Source organism: Panthera tigris, chromosome D4 (assembly GCF_018350195.1).
Source record: "Panthera tigris isolate Pti1 chromosome D4, P.tigris_Pti1_mat1.1, whole genome shotgun sequence".
NCBI lineage: Eukaryota > Metazoa > Chordata > Mammalia > Carnivora > Felidae > Panthera > Panthera tigris.
This window is the reverse complement of record NC_056672.1, coordinates 85,337,394-85,349,663: the sequence shown is the minus strand read 5'-3', so window position 1 is coordinate 85,349,663 and position 12,270 is coordinate 85,337,394. Positions and strand designations below refer to the sequence as shown.

Below are 12,270 nucleotides of genomic sequence, written 5' to 3'. Positions count from 1 at the left end.
CACAGGGGCTGTCAAATCTCACATCTTGCAAGACGAGGTTTACCAAACAGAGTTCTCTGCTGGTAGTTAGCTCTCCCATACTTATTAATCAAAGATTAATCGAAGTATTGGCCCCATGCGGGCCGATTAAAATCACTACTCTAAATTCATACAATTATAGGTGAAAAAATACGTTTTATTGTTTTAGTTAGACTGGGCAGGCTGATCTAGGAAAATGCCTTACTACTTTTAGCCTTAAGAAGATCCTTTGTACTGTAGTATCATATTAGCTTTTGAAAGGCTGAAAATTCTTACAAGACCTTCTTTGATGCATTTGACCTGGTCTGTCCCAAACCCACCCTGCCACCCGACCCAAACCAGCCCAGGTGAGGCTGATTTCGTTAACACCTGAGAAACAGCAAAGAGGAGAATAGTAACCGTGGCTAAAATTAGGGGCCCTGGAATCAAGAGGGCCCCAAATGTGAACCCTGGGTCTGCTGTTCTGTAGCTGCATGATCTTGAGAAAGACAGGTCACTTCTCCAGGCCTCAGGCGCCTCATCTCCAAGTACAGGTAATAAAGGTCCCTGAGAATTAGATGACACAGTCACCGGAGCGAACTGAGCCCAGCGCACGGCACACAGTAAGGGCTCCCTAAGTGGAAGCCACTGTCACCACCTCGCATCCTGGAGACAGTGCCCTTGAACCATCTCACCAGGAGGTCTGGGAGAGCCAGGTCGGAAATGCAACTCATAGCCGCTCTCTGGGGTGCACTTAAGGTCACAGGAACAATACGTCAGGTAGATCTATGGCTGAGTCCCTTTGAATTGCCCAGAAAAACAACAGTTAATTGTAGCAACTTACAGTTGTAACACAAGAGGAGCCCGGCTTCTCCGTCTTCGTACACATCAATAGCTGCCACAAAATTAACCTGCAATGGGGAGGGCAGCGGCGGTGAGCAGGCTGGACGCGACATGTTAAAAGGCTTTCTCAGGTTCAAAGGTTTAGCGGGGGCCCTTAGCTTTCTGTAGACTCGGGCTCCGTGGGATCACTTCCACCTGGGGCGGCCACGATTGCAACACTCAGAACGGCCTCCCCTTCCTTTCTCCACTGGGACTTTGTCACTGTCTTTTCTGCCCTTTGAGGAGCTCGGCGGGGGGTGGGGGTGGGCTCTCTGTTAACAGAACTCCTATCTAGGTAGTGCTCTTGGTTCCCCAAGCTTCCTCGCGGGGGTAATCAGTTCACTCGCACATCGGCCCCGGGGAGCGCGCGGTGTTATTCCCACTTGACCGAGGAAGAAAGGGAGGCTCAGTCGGTTGAGCGCCCGACTCTTGATGTCAGCTCAGGTCACGATCTCACAACGTGTGAGATCGAGCCCCGCATCAGGCTCTGTGCTGACAGTGCGGAGCCTGCTTGGGATTCTCTCTCTCTCTCTCTCTCTGCCCCTCCCCTGCTTGCATGCACACTCTCTCTCAAAATAAATAAACTTATTAAAAAATAAAGATGAGGCTCAGAGAGGTGAAGTCAGCGAGTAAGTGCCACAGCCGAAGTTTGAATGGGTCTCTGGTCCTTCGCTACCTCACCGCTCTGTACTTGAGCCAGGCTCCCCGCCGCCCCCCGCCCCAAGTGTGGAGAGTGTCACAATCTCGAAACCACCGCGGCAGGTCTTCGCTTCTATTCTCTGGCTCTCCCGCGCTTGGAGGGAGGCAGCACGACGCAACAGAACGGGCGCTGGAAGACCCACTTCTGAGATCTGGGCAAACTCCCCTCCCCAGGCCCTCGGTGCCTGGTTTGAGAACACCGCTCAACCTGGTGATGTCCTGGGTCCCTCCGGAGTTCCAAACCCTGGCCCTCTGTACGTGTCCCGTTCCTCTTACTCCCTCACTTGCCTTCACCCTGCAGTCTGGCCCCCACGCGATCGGGGTCTGCCTTCTCTGGGCTCGACAGAGATTTCCTTCTTCCCAGAGCCGAAGATGTCTGGCCAGTGCTCATCTCTGCCCAGCTCTCCACTGCCTCTGACCCCTGGCATCTCCCTTCCTCTCGCCCACTCTCCTACCTCAGAGTCCTCTTCACGTCTAGGCCCTTCCCTCACTTAGAAAAACGCTCCTCTTTTATGGCTTCACCTTTTACTCTGAGCTCAAAATCCCTAACCCTCCCACCTCAGGCACCTGTTCTCCTCAGCCCCTGGCTCATGTTTCTAAGCCTTTCGTTCTTGTTCTCAACCCAACAGATTCCACGTCCAAGTCACCGAGAGGCAGGAGGCGGTGCAGGGGAGCGGGTGGGAGCACGGACACTGGTCAGGCGGACCCGAGAGAAAATCCCGCCTACACCACTTACTGCCTCTGTGGCTTGTGGCAAACGGCTTAACCTCTGGCCCTAGGTGTTCACCTGTGAAAGTGGTATATAAGGATAATGCTCCCTTTGCTGGAGTGTAGTGAGAATTCCACAAGACGCGGAGGAGAGTGCACAATCAGCACTATTTATTTTCTTTCTCTCATACGTGACTACCTTCCTTCTAAACCTCCTTCTAAACCTTCTAAACCTTTGTGTGAGCAGAGCTAGCCCCAAAGTCTCAGGGCACCCCCATCCCCTAGAGCCCCGCAGCATCCTCTTCAGGGTCTCTCAGGCGTCTTTTGTGTGCCTGCTGTCGCCCCGGGCTGGGACCTGGCTCCCCAGGACGGAATATGGGCCTGTCTCCTTCAGTTCGTCTCTCCCGCCCCTTCCAGAGTCTGTGCTGCCCAGGGCCCCCGGGGCTCCTCTGGAAGACTCTCCGCCCGGCAGCCCTCCTCTTTGCTGTCGTCAACATCGCTGTGCTGAGCCCTCACTGGCCACCCTCAGCCAGGGCTTCTGCCTTGGCTCTGGCTTCCCTCCGGTGGAACCCTGGCCCCCTCCGTCTGTCATCACCTGGCGCTGTACTAGGTGCCATGAAGCACACAGAAAAAAATAAGGCAAGGTTCCACCTCTCAAGGAAAAACCAGAAAAGCGTGTAAATACATAAAACAAGGTACAACGAGGCAAATGCCACAAGCAAGAGTTGTGGGTGCTTTAGAGGCGGTGGGAGACCGCGAGGCTCAACTCTGGGAGCAGAAAGACTTGGGGGTCAAATCCCAGATAATCCCCCTTCTGCTATCAGACCCCTCTATTTTTATCATGTGCATCGCGTGTGTCACTGTCTGATGCTCACTTATTTATCCATTTATTGGAGCCCTCCTCCCGGGGGGAACATGAGCTTCAGAAGCAGAGGCCTCACCTATAGATGTTCAGCACCTAGACTGGGCCTGGCACAGGGCAGGAGCAGAACTGATACTCAGCGAATGCACGACTGAATACAGGAAATCTTTGTGGCCTACTCCCATCGTGCCTCGGGACATGGCTATGGAGGCTACAGCAGGCTGGGGGTTAAGGGCACAGAATCAGAATCAGACAGCCTGGGTTCAAGTCCTGTCTCTGCTACTTACTAGCTGTGTAGTTTTGGGTCCAGTGACTCCTTTCTGAGCCTCAGCTTCCTTTTCTGCAAAAATGGGGACGCGAACAGCACATTCCCTACAGGCTGTTGGGCACATTTTGTGAGATAACGTTCACGAAGTGCTCCGGCATGGGGCTGACACTCAGTCCACTGCTTGGACTTGATCATTGCTTCCTTGGGCACTCCTTAGCATTTTGTTCAGACCTCTGTTAACACTCAGCACAGCGAGACCCATTTCATGCTTCAATATGTATGTTGGTATCCCTGGGGGAAGGGCCTGGTGGGAGTCGATCTCCGTAGCATTGTTTCCTGACCAGGTGAGGACATCAGAATCAACTAGAGAGCTTTAAAAAATATATTCTAGGGGGCGCCTGGGCAGCTCAGTCAGTTAAGCATCCAACTTTGGCTCAGGTCATGATCTCACGGTTCATGAGTTCGAGGCCGTCAGCGCAGAGCCCGCTTGGGATCCTCTGTCTCCCTCTCTCCGCCCCTGTCCTGCTCGTGTGTGCACACACACAAGCTCTCTCCCTCAAAAATAAACATTAAAAAAAGAGAGAGTTAAAAAAATATACATATATATATATATTTGCTCTAGAGATCCTGATATAGTAGGTCTAGGGTAGGACACAGGTGTTAGCTTTTAATTTTCTATTTGATTAAAAATAAGTATTTCACTTTATTGGCATCTTAAAATGATAAAAGTAACATATGGTGGTTGCGAAAATTCAAAACACAGACTTGAAACGAGCCAAGTCTGCAACCCACCATCCCCAGCCCCAGCTGAAAGTGGGAACCACTGTCGGGTCAGTGTCTAGCCTTCCCATGTGATTCTGGGGTGAGCTCCCAACTGAGACCCACTGGGTTCCAGGCCTTTGGTCAAGATGGGGACGCAGGCCCAGCAACGAAGCCAGAGACCCAGATCTCATTACCAGGTGTGCCGTCCCTTCTAGAGGACACCTTTGCTTTGGGAAAGAGGCCAATGCTGGCTGCTGGAGCCGGGGCAGTAGGTCACGATAGGCCTGCTGGTAAAAGGAACTTGATGTTGACTTTCAGATGGCTGCTCTGGTGCTTCTTCAACATTTCCTCTCTTGACCTAGGGTTCTCTTAGTTCCTGAGATGGGGCTGAAAGCTGAAATGGGAATCGAATGGGCTTGGCTGAGAAGAGGAGCGGAGGCAGGAAACTAGGCCAGAAAATCTACACTGTGCACAGAGCAGCAGTGTGAGTAACTTGAATGACCCAGAAATGCCCAGTGACTATGGGGAGGTCGGCCTCTCTCTGTCCTGCCTCCACAGCACCGGGGTCTGGGCTGCAGGAACATTCTGGGGAAAAGCTAGCCCTGCTCCTGCAGGCCGTTCCTGACTGGCTATGGGTAAACACTTTGTTCATTACCTTGGTCATTTCCCTAGGGCTTATTTTTCCAATTAGACAGGAAATCCCTTGCAAAGGTGAGTCGCTGTGTCTAAGCACCCACACCTGCTTAGCTACCACTCAGCAGCTGGGGATGTACCCGAAGATGGAACGTAGACATTGACCCACTTAGATCGAGGGAAGGGCTTAAAAAAAAAATTTTTTTTTTAAATTTTTAATTTTAGGGGAAAAACTCAGTGACTTAGTTTTTAAAAGCATATTGAAAAAAAGAGAACATTTTAGAATTATTCCTCCTTTCAGAAAAAACAAAACACAGGAGTCACCCAAGAAAACTGCCTTTAATGTGATTTTTCCTCAGCCTTAAGAGGAATCTTAAGAGGAAAAAAAATCCACAAACACTCTAATGAATTATCAGGGTATTAAATATAAGTAAACAGTAATTGCCAGCAGAAAAAGCACATAAAGTCTTAGGAAACTAGTCACTAGGAAAGGGACTGACTGTGCAGAGACCTACTGGACCATGATTTTTCTACGTCCTTTAGCTGGTCACACAGGTTTTGAAAAGCAAGAAGGACAAGAACTTTTCAAGCCAAGTTGGGCCCTCCCTCCTCAGAAGCTGGAAAAGGCTACTGGTTCCCAGGTACTGGGATAGAGGGGCTGCTCTCCTGGCTCTAAATTAGGAAGAGTTTCAGGACAGACTCGTTCTACTAGGTCCATCCTGGCATCATCTGGCAAGACTTAAAACGGATTGATTCCCACACACCACACACCCAGAAATTCTGATTTAATTGATTTGGGGTGGGGTCAGAGCACTGATCTTTTAATTTTATTTATTTATTTTTTAAATTGTTTTTATTTATTTTTGAGACAGAGAGAGACAGAGCATGAGCAGGGGAGGGGCAGAGAGAGAGGGAGACACAGAATCCGAAGCAGGCTCCGAGCTGTCAGCCCAGATCCTGACATGGGGCTCGAACTCACAGACCGTGAGATCATGACCTGAGCTGAAATCAAGAGTCATTAACCAACTGAGCCACCCAGGCGCCCCATGATTATTCTATTTCTTAAAATCTTGCTCTCATTTGGTGTTAAGTTTTCTTAATACCGTAATTAGCAATTTTTATGAATATTTGGGTAGTGCCCTAACGCAAGTTTTTTTTTTTTTTTTTTTTTTTTTTTTTTATCTCTTGTAAAGCATAATCAGGAAGAATTCTGCAGTCTCTTGGACCTAGCGGAACAGGGCTGGAGGAAGCCTGTGGGTCTGGAAGTTCTCATCAGGAACTACGCCCCACTCCACGGCATCCTTGTCCTCGGTACCTAAGCCGGAGTGTTGGCTGTGCACCACGCAAGCCTCGCGTGGCTCCAGTGTTATCTGGTCTTGTTCTGCGTGACAGGGACCTGGATCCTGTCCAAACCTAGGACATGCCTGCGCACTGTGCAGCTCAGGCTGGAGGCAGACTCTCGTCCCTTCCTCCTTTCCTAGGGGGCCTTTTTCAGGGATGGAGACCCGCTCCAGTCACCTGGTCTCCAAGCTGTGTGTGAGTCTGCAGGGATACGGAGAGAATAAGGCCCTTGGGGTGTGAATGGCCAGAGGTTCTCGTTGGTGTAGTTACTCAAGTTGAGCTTTTTGACCCTTCACTTCTCCTTTATGAGGAAGAACAGAATGGCAGGGGGAGATTTGGGAAAGCTGAGCAGGGAATGGGGCAGTTAGATTAGATTGAACCAGTTTGAGCAACAGCAGTGGCAACTTCATGTGGCACGGCCCACAGAATGTATCACAAAACAGTGCTATGATCAATCAGACCCAATTAAAAAAAATTTTTTAATGTTTATTTATCTATGAGAGACTGTGAGAGACAGAATATGAGCAGGGGAGGGGCGGAGAGAGAGACAGACAGACAGACAGATACACACACACACACACACACACACACACACACACACACACACACACACACAGAATCTGAAGCAGGCTCCAGGCTCTTGAGCTGTTGGTACAGAGCCCGATGTGGGGCTCGAACCCACGAACCATGAGATCATGACCTGAGCTGAAGTCGGATGCTTAACCGACTGAGCCACCCAGGGGCCTCATAAATGTAATCTTAAAGACATCTTAATCATGGTGGCGCCTGGGTGGCTCAGTCGGTTGGGTGTCCGACTTCAGCTCAGGTCATGATCTCACGGTTCGTGGGTTTGAGCCCCGCATCGGGCTCTGTACCGACAGCTCAGAGCCTGGAGCCTGCTTTGGATTCTGTGTCTCCCTCTCTCTCTCCGCTCCCCCCCGCCCACCACTCACACTCTGTCTCTCTCAAAAAAAATGAATAAACATTAAAAAAATATTAAGAAAAAAAAGACATCCTAATGATGGCATCACAAGGTTAGAGGAAGCACTCCTGGTCTTCTTCGATTTTCACTTGCCCCTACACCTGCCAACTCACCCTGTTGGCCTCCACGTGGTGCAGCCGAAAGGCCTCCCCCGTGCTCTCATTCACCACATCGAACTGGTGTCGGTAAGCCACACAGATGAGATTGTCACTCTCTTCAGTCGGCCCATCTACTAAGGTCATCACCGCGGGAGAGTCGGACAGACAGATCTCCTGTGGTTGATGGTGACATGGAGAAGGGGTCAGGACACAGAGCAGCCGTTTTCATCAACCCTCCCCCCCCACCCCCCGGCCCCACCTGCCCCCCTCCATGCAGCAGAGGGTCCCCTCCCCAGGCAGGGAAGGTGGAGACCGGGAAAGAGGGGCAGGGACTGTACCAGACTCCCCCCCACCAAACCTGTCCTCAAAACCCACAACTGGCAAAAGTGATTCAATAGTATGGTCCACATTAGCTCTCAGATAGTCCAGGCCTGTCCTATGATTTAATAATAAGAAAATAATAATGGCTAACCTTGTCGAGCACTTAACACAGTGCCAGGCACTGTTCTCTCTGAATCCTCCTAACAACCTTATGAAGTAGATGAGGCTTTATTCTATTTTACAGATAACGAAAGTGAGGCTCGAAGATCACATGACTTGCCCACACTCGCACAGTTAAATGTGGTAGAACGAAGATTTGAGCGCAGGAGAGCTGATACTCCACATAAATGTACATGCTCTACGCGAACAGTCATTAAGATGGCTAATTACTGTATTAAGAAGATTAACACCTAATTAGAGCAAGATTTTAACTTGTTTTAACTTAACTGTTATGCTGTTCAGTCCTTAAACTGAATGTGAGCAGAAACTGATATGCATAATTCAGGCGGCTTTAATTCTGGCAAAAATAATTGCTCAGCTCATCCACAGGCGAAGTTTGCCTTAGTGGCCAATGTGTGACACAGGTCACATAACGTACCAACAATTTAAAAAAGGGAAGAGACAGTGAGAGCAGGAAAGGGACGGGGCCCCCAAGGAGGCTTCTCTCACAAGGTCCCACCCTCAGCGGAGCCCTAAATCCTCTAAGGCAGGCCGGGCAGCTTCTTCCACCTCCCCAGCCATCAAAGCCACTATGGTCTCTTGCTAGGATCCTGCGTTAGCCTCTTAGAGGGTCTCCTCCTTTATGCTCAGGGCTCCCTCCATACCCTTCTGTGTCCAGCAGCCAGCAAAATCTTTTCAAAACACGTCACTTCGCTGCTTCAGCCCTTCCAATGGCTGCCCCTTCTCCCTCAGAGTCGAAACCAAAATCCTAGCAACGGCCTTCAAGGCTCTCTGACCTCCCCGCCTTGTTCCCTTGGCTCCAGCCACTGCGGCCTCTTGACTGTGCCTTGACCAGGGCCTCCGGTCCTTAACTGGCTGCTCCTTCTGCCTGGAACCCCCTTTCTCCAGATATGCTCGGCACCTACTCCCATATTTCGCTGGATCTCTGCTCAAAGGCAAAGCAGAGATCCCTTTGGGAGAGGGCTTCTGGGACATCCTTTCTAGAACAATGCTCCCACCACCACTCATTGTCCTCTCCTCCCTCAATCCACTTTATTGTTTTTTTTTTTTTTTCCAATATGAAATTTCTTGTCAAATTGGTTTCCATACAACACCCAGTGCTCATCCCAACAGGTGCCCAGAGAGGAGATGTGAAGAGCAGACCCACCCTGATGTACTGGAACTCCTCCACAGGCGACTCGGGCAGGGGACACAGCAGTGAGGTGCTGGCGACCCCGCCCGGCTTGTTGTGTTTCCTCGTGATCAAGAGCAGTTTGTTCCGGATGGCGACAACGATCCGCAGCTCTCTGCTGTGGTGAGTGTTAATGGCGTACAAGTGGCAGCCTGGGAAGAGAAATAAACGATGCTGACACCAGACAGGAGTCTGGAAGCTCCCGGGCTTCAACAATGTGGCGGTCCCAAAGAACCCTGGAAATGAAGAACTCGGGGAGAATGCCTGAGAATGTTCCCACCACCAGACAGGACAGAGACGTGAGATACAAATTAGGCTGAGTTTCAGGAAAATTAAGCAAGTCGTATTCCCTGTAGCCTAGAGTTTGTGGTCTTAGCTTCGAGCCCACGGCACCGTATGAATGAAAGTGGCATGTGAGCAGAGCGCCAGGAGCCAGAGGCTCAAAGTCTCTCTTTGCAGATCTGTGAACAGAACTCACCTTAGCTTCAAAACTTTCCTCTCACACAAGGCCTGGACTTTCCTCTAACCGTCCACATGTTGTTCTACCTTTCAGGCTTCTCTCTCTCCCTCCCCCCCCCCCCCCCCCCGCCCCCCTCTCTCTCTCTCTCTAATGTTTGTTTATTTTTGAGAGAGAGAGAGCCCAATGCAGGGCTCAAGCTCACAGGCTGCACCATGAGAGCATGACCTGAGCCAAAGTCGGACGCTTAACCAACTGAGCCACCCAGGCGCCTGACCCTCAGGCTTCTCTCAGAGGAACGGTGATACGATCTTGGTGATGTCTCTGAGTAAAAACCAAACCGATAACATCAAATTCCCATGCATTTTCATCTCCAGGGAAATCTGGGCAGTCCGAGGAAAAAAACAGAATTCGTTGAACAGAAAGCACCCAAATACGAAGACTCCGGTCACCTTTTGTTTTCTCCAGCTTGTTGTCCCTGCAGTCACACTTGCCCTTCACGGCCTGTTTGCCCTCGACGGCCTTGTGCACGGCGCTGAGCCTGAAGACAAAGAGGCGGGCGTCTTTCCCTGTGAGAGAGAGAAGGTGGAGGAAGAGATTGTTGGGAAGACGGGAAGAGCAGACGGTGCAGGCAAGCTACTGCCACAGAACTAGGAGCCGAGGTGTTCCAGAAGTGGGGAGAAACCCCACGCCGGCTTTTCCCAACCGTGCACTGAAGGATGTGCCCCGCCACCCTCCTCCCTCACCGTCCCCTCCTCAGAGAACACAGGGCCGCCCGGGGACCCAGAGCACCGGGCACCTGTGAAGCAGCAGCTGGCGTGACCCACGCAGTCGGACCCTCGTGACCCTCACGGTCGGCCACGGAGGGCCACACGCTTCCCCCCCTCTCAGAGGACGCTACCGGGAAGGGGAACATCACCTTTGTCAGCTCTGAGGATCAAAAGGTCCAGGGTCTCCAGCACGTGTATCTGTTTTACTGGCAGGGTCTTGTCAAACACGGGCACTGACGGAAGGTCATCTGGAAGAGGAGACGTGGTCACCCTGACACTGTACCCAGCCTACAGGTTCAGAACCTGTAATACATGCCCGTGAGTGGCTCTGGACCCCAGTTCTCTCTAGGCAGGAAGGTCAGCTTCTGGAGCGTTCGTAAGGTCTACACAGTAAGTTCAAGCCCTATGCTCTCAGGGAGAAGGACTGACATTCCTTCCTCTATGTAGGGAGCAGAACAGCGGGGCCTAGAAACTATATTCTTCTCTTCCATACTCGGCAGAGAAAAATCCGCATCCCTCCATCCCGGTTCTTACTGGCATTGTAACCAAAGGACTGAACAGCAAGTTAAAAAAGTACAATAAAAAGCTCAGCCATTAAGTATTATCTTATCTTTATGTAATGTTCGAAATTGCGTCATTTCTTAGACAATTTTGTCTAAAACCAAAATTCAACCAAAACTAAAATTTCCTTTTGTATTTAAAGCAAATACAGACACACCCTATTCCATGCCTGTGTCTCCACCCACAGGAGTTTACCTATAAATTTTCAGTGTTTCTCCGTAGAGGAATATGAAATCTCCTTCTTAGACAAAAAATGAGAGAGAAATGTCAATGAAGTTGCTGAAATGACAGGAAAAAACTAATTGCAATGGAAACGTTCAGGAAGACGTCAGGTGAATGGCTGATCAGAGACTGCAATGATACTTAGGATTTGTTTTTAAACTTACTTAGGGGGGACTTAAACTGCTAGCAATTACTTTGTTCCTGAGGGTCCCTAGGACACAGAGGGCTACAAAAAATACTAAGACTCTTTCATAAGCAAAGGGTCTATTTTGAGTTTGATGTAGAATCGGCACAAGGCAAAGAGGTTCTGGGATGGTGGAACATTTTAGGCAGGATAAGGGGCTTCTTCTTAATCTGTGCTTTGTCTGACATTTAGGTCTTCAAGTGTTCCTCGTGGCTGTGGGTCTGGGTTTGTTTCTTTGGTTACAACTGAGGTGCGTGGGGCCCTGAGGGTCTTGGCTCTTCTAGAAATCTGTCTGGTTGGGTGGGGGTTCATCCCTCCCTGGATGGTGCCCAGGAGAGAACAGATTTTTGTTGTCATGACAGGGTTAATAACTGCCTCACAAGGGAGGGCTCTCCCGCTCCCTCCTGCAGGGCAGGCCGCAGGCCGGTGGGGGCTCTGGATTTGTCAGAGCTCAGAACCTGCTAAGCTTTTGTTAGACAGAGGGCTTGCTCTAGCTCCCCTAAATTACCACGGCAAATGTAAATTCTGTGACAGCCCATCCGGTGGCTTTCCTACCCTCCTCTACCCTCTTCCTCTACAGAAGTAACTGAATCTCAGGCTCTTTGTGTTTCTGCTGGCGGCAGACGTGAATTTCCAAAACATGGGATGATCGTGCCAGTACCCATCTTCACACCAGACTAAGCAACCACGGTCGTTCCCTTCTGTGAGTGGCAGCTGACATACACACAGGGCTTCCTTAATGCCAGGCCTCGATGCGGTGTTTCGCACGTTCTTTAACTGAAATGCCCCAAGGACCCGCTTAGGCAGCCACTTCTAATACTCCCATTTAACAGACGAGGACCTGAGGCTCAGGGGTGCTAGTGACTTGTCCAGGGTCACGTCTTGAACATGTGGAGCCCCAGTCTGTATAGGGACAAAGCCCGTACTCTTAGCCTAGAGGCAGCACCGCAGCCCTATGGATTGATGGTGCCATCACACAAGGTTAGGGTTAGGGGACTGTCAGGAATTCATACATGTCAGAAGCACTTCATTTGACATTTAAGACAGAGGGGCACCATGTAGCAGCCCACCTCTCTACAGCGTGAGTTGGCATTTCTTCTCCATCAACTCTTCTACAGGTGGCTGAATAGGTTTATACACAGCACAGGAAGGAGGAAGGAGGGATATGAGAA

General features: G+C 50.4%; 1 protein-coding gene across 4 annotated transcripts in view; it reads right to left on the bottom strand.

The window, feature by feature from the left end:
- The window catches only part of GARNL3 (GTPase activating Rap/RanGAP domain like 3), a 149,304-nt gene that overhangs the window by 13,283 nt on the left and 123,751 nt on the right, over positions 1 to 12,270 (bottom strand). For all 4 annotated transcript variants that reach the window (XM_042965070.1, XM_042965071.1, XM_007094420.3 and 1 more), the window contains 5 exons: positions 10,281 to 10,379; positions 9,814 to 9,930; positions 8,881 to 9,056; positions 7,248 to 7,406; positions 842 to 908 (listed from right to left, as the gene is read on the bottom strand). In XM_042965070.1, the coding sequence (XP_042821004.1) occupies positions 842 to 908; positions 7,248 to 7,406; positions 8,881 to 9,056; positions 9,814 to 9,930; positions 10,281 to 10,379 (618 nt within the window). The remainder of the gene's footprint in view (positions 1 to 841; positions 909 to 7,247; positions 7,407 to 8,880; positions 9,057 to 9,813; positions 9,931 to 10,280; positions 10,380 to 12,270) is intronic.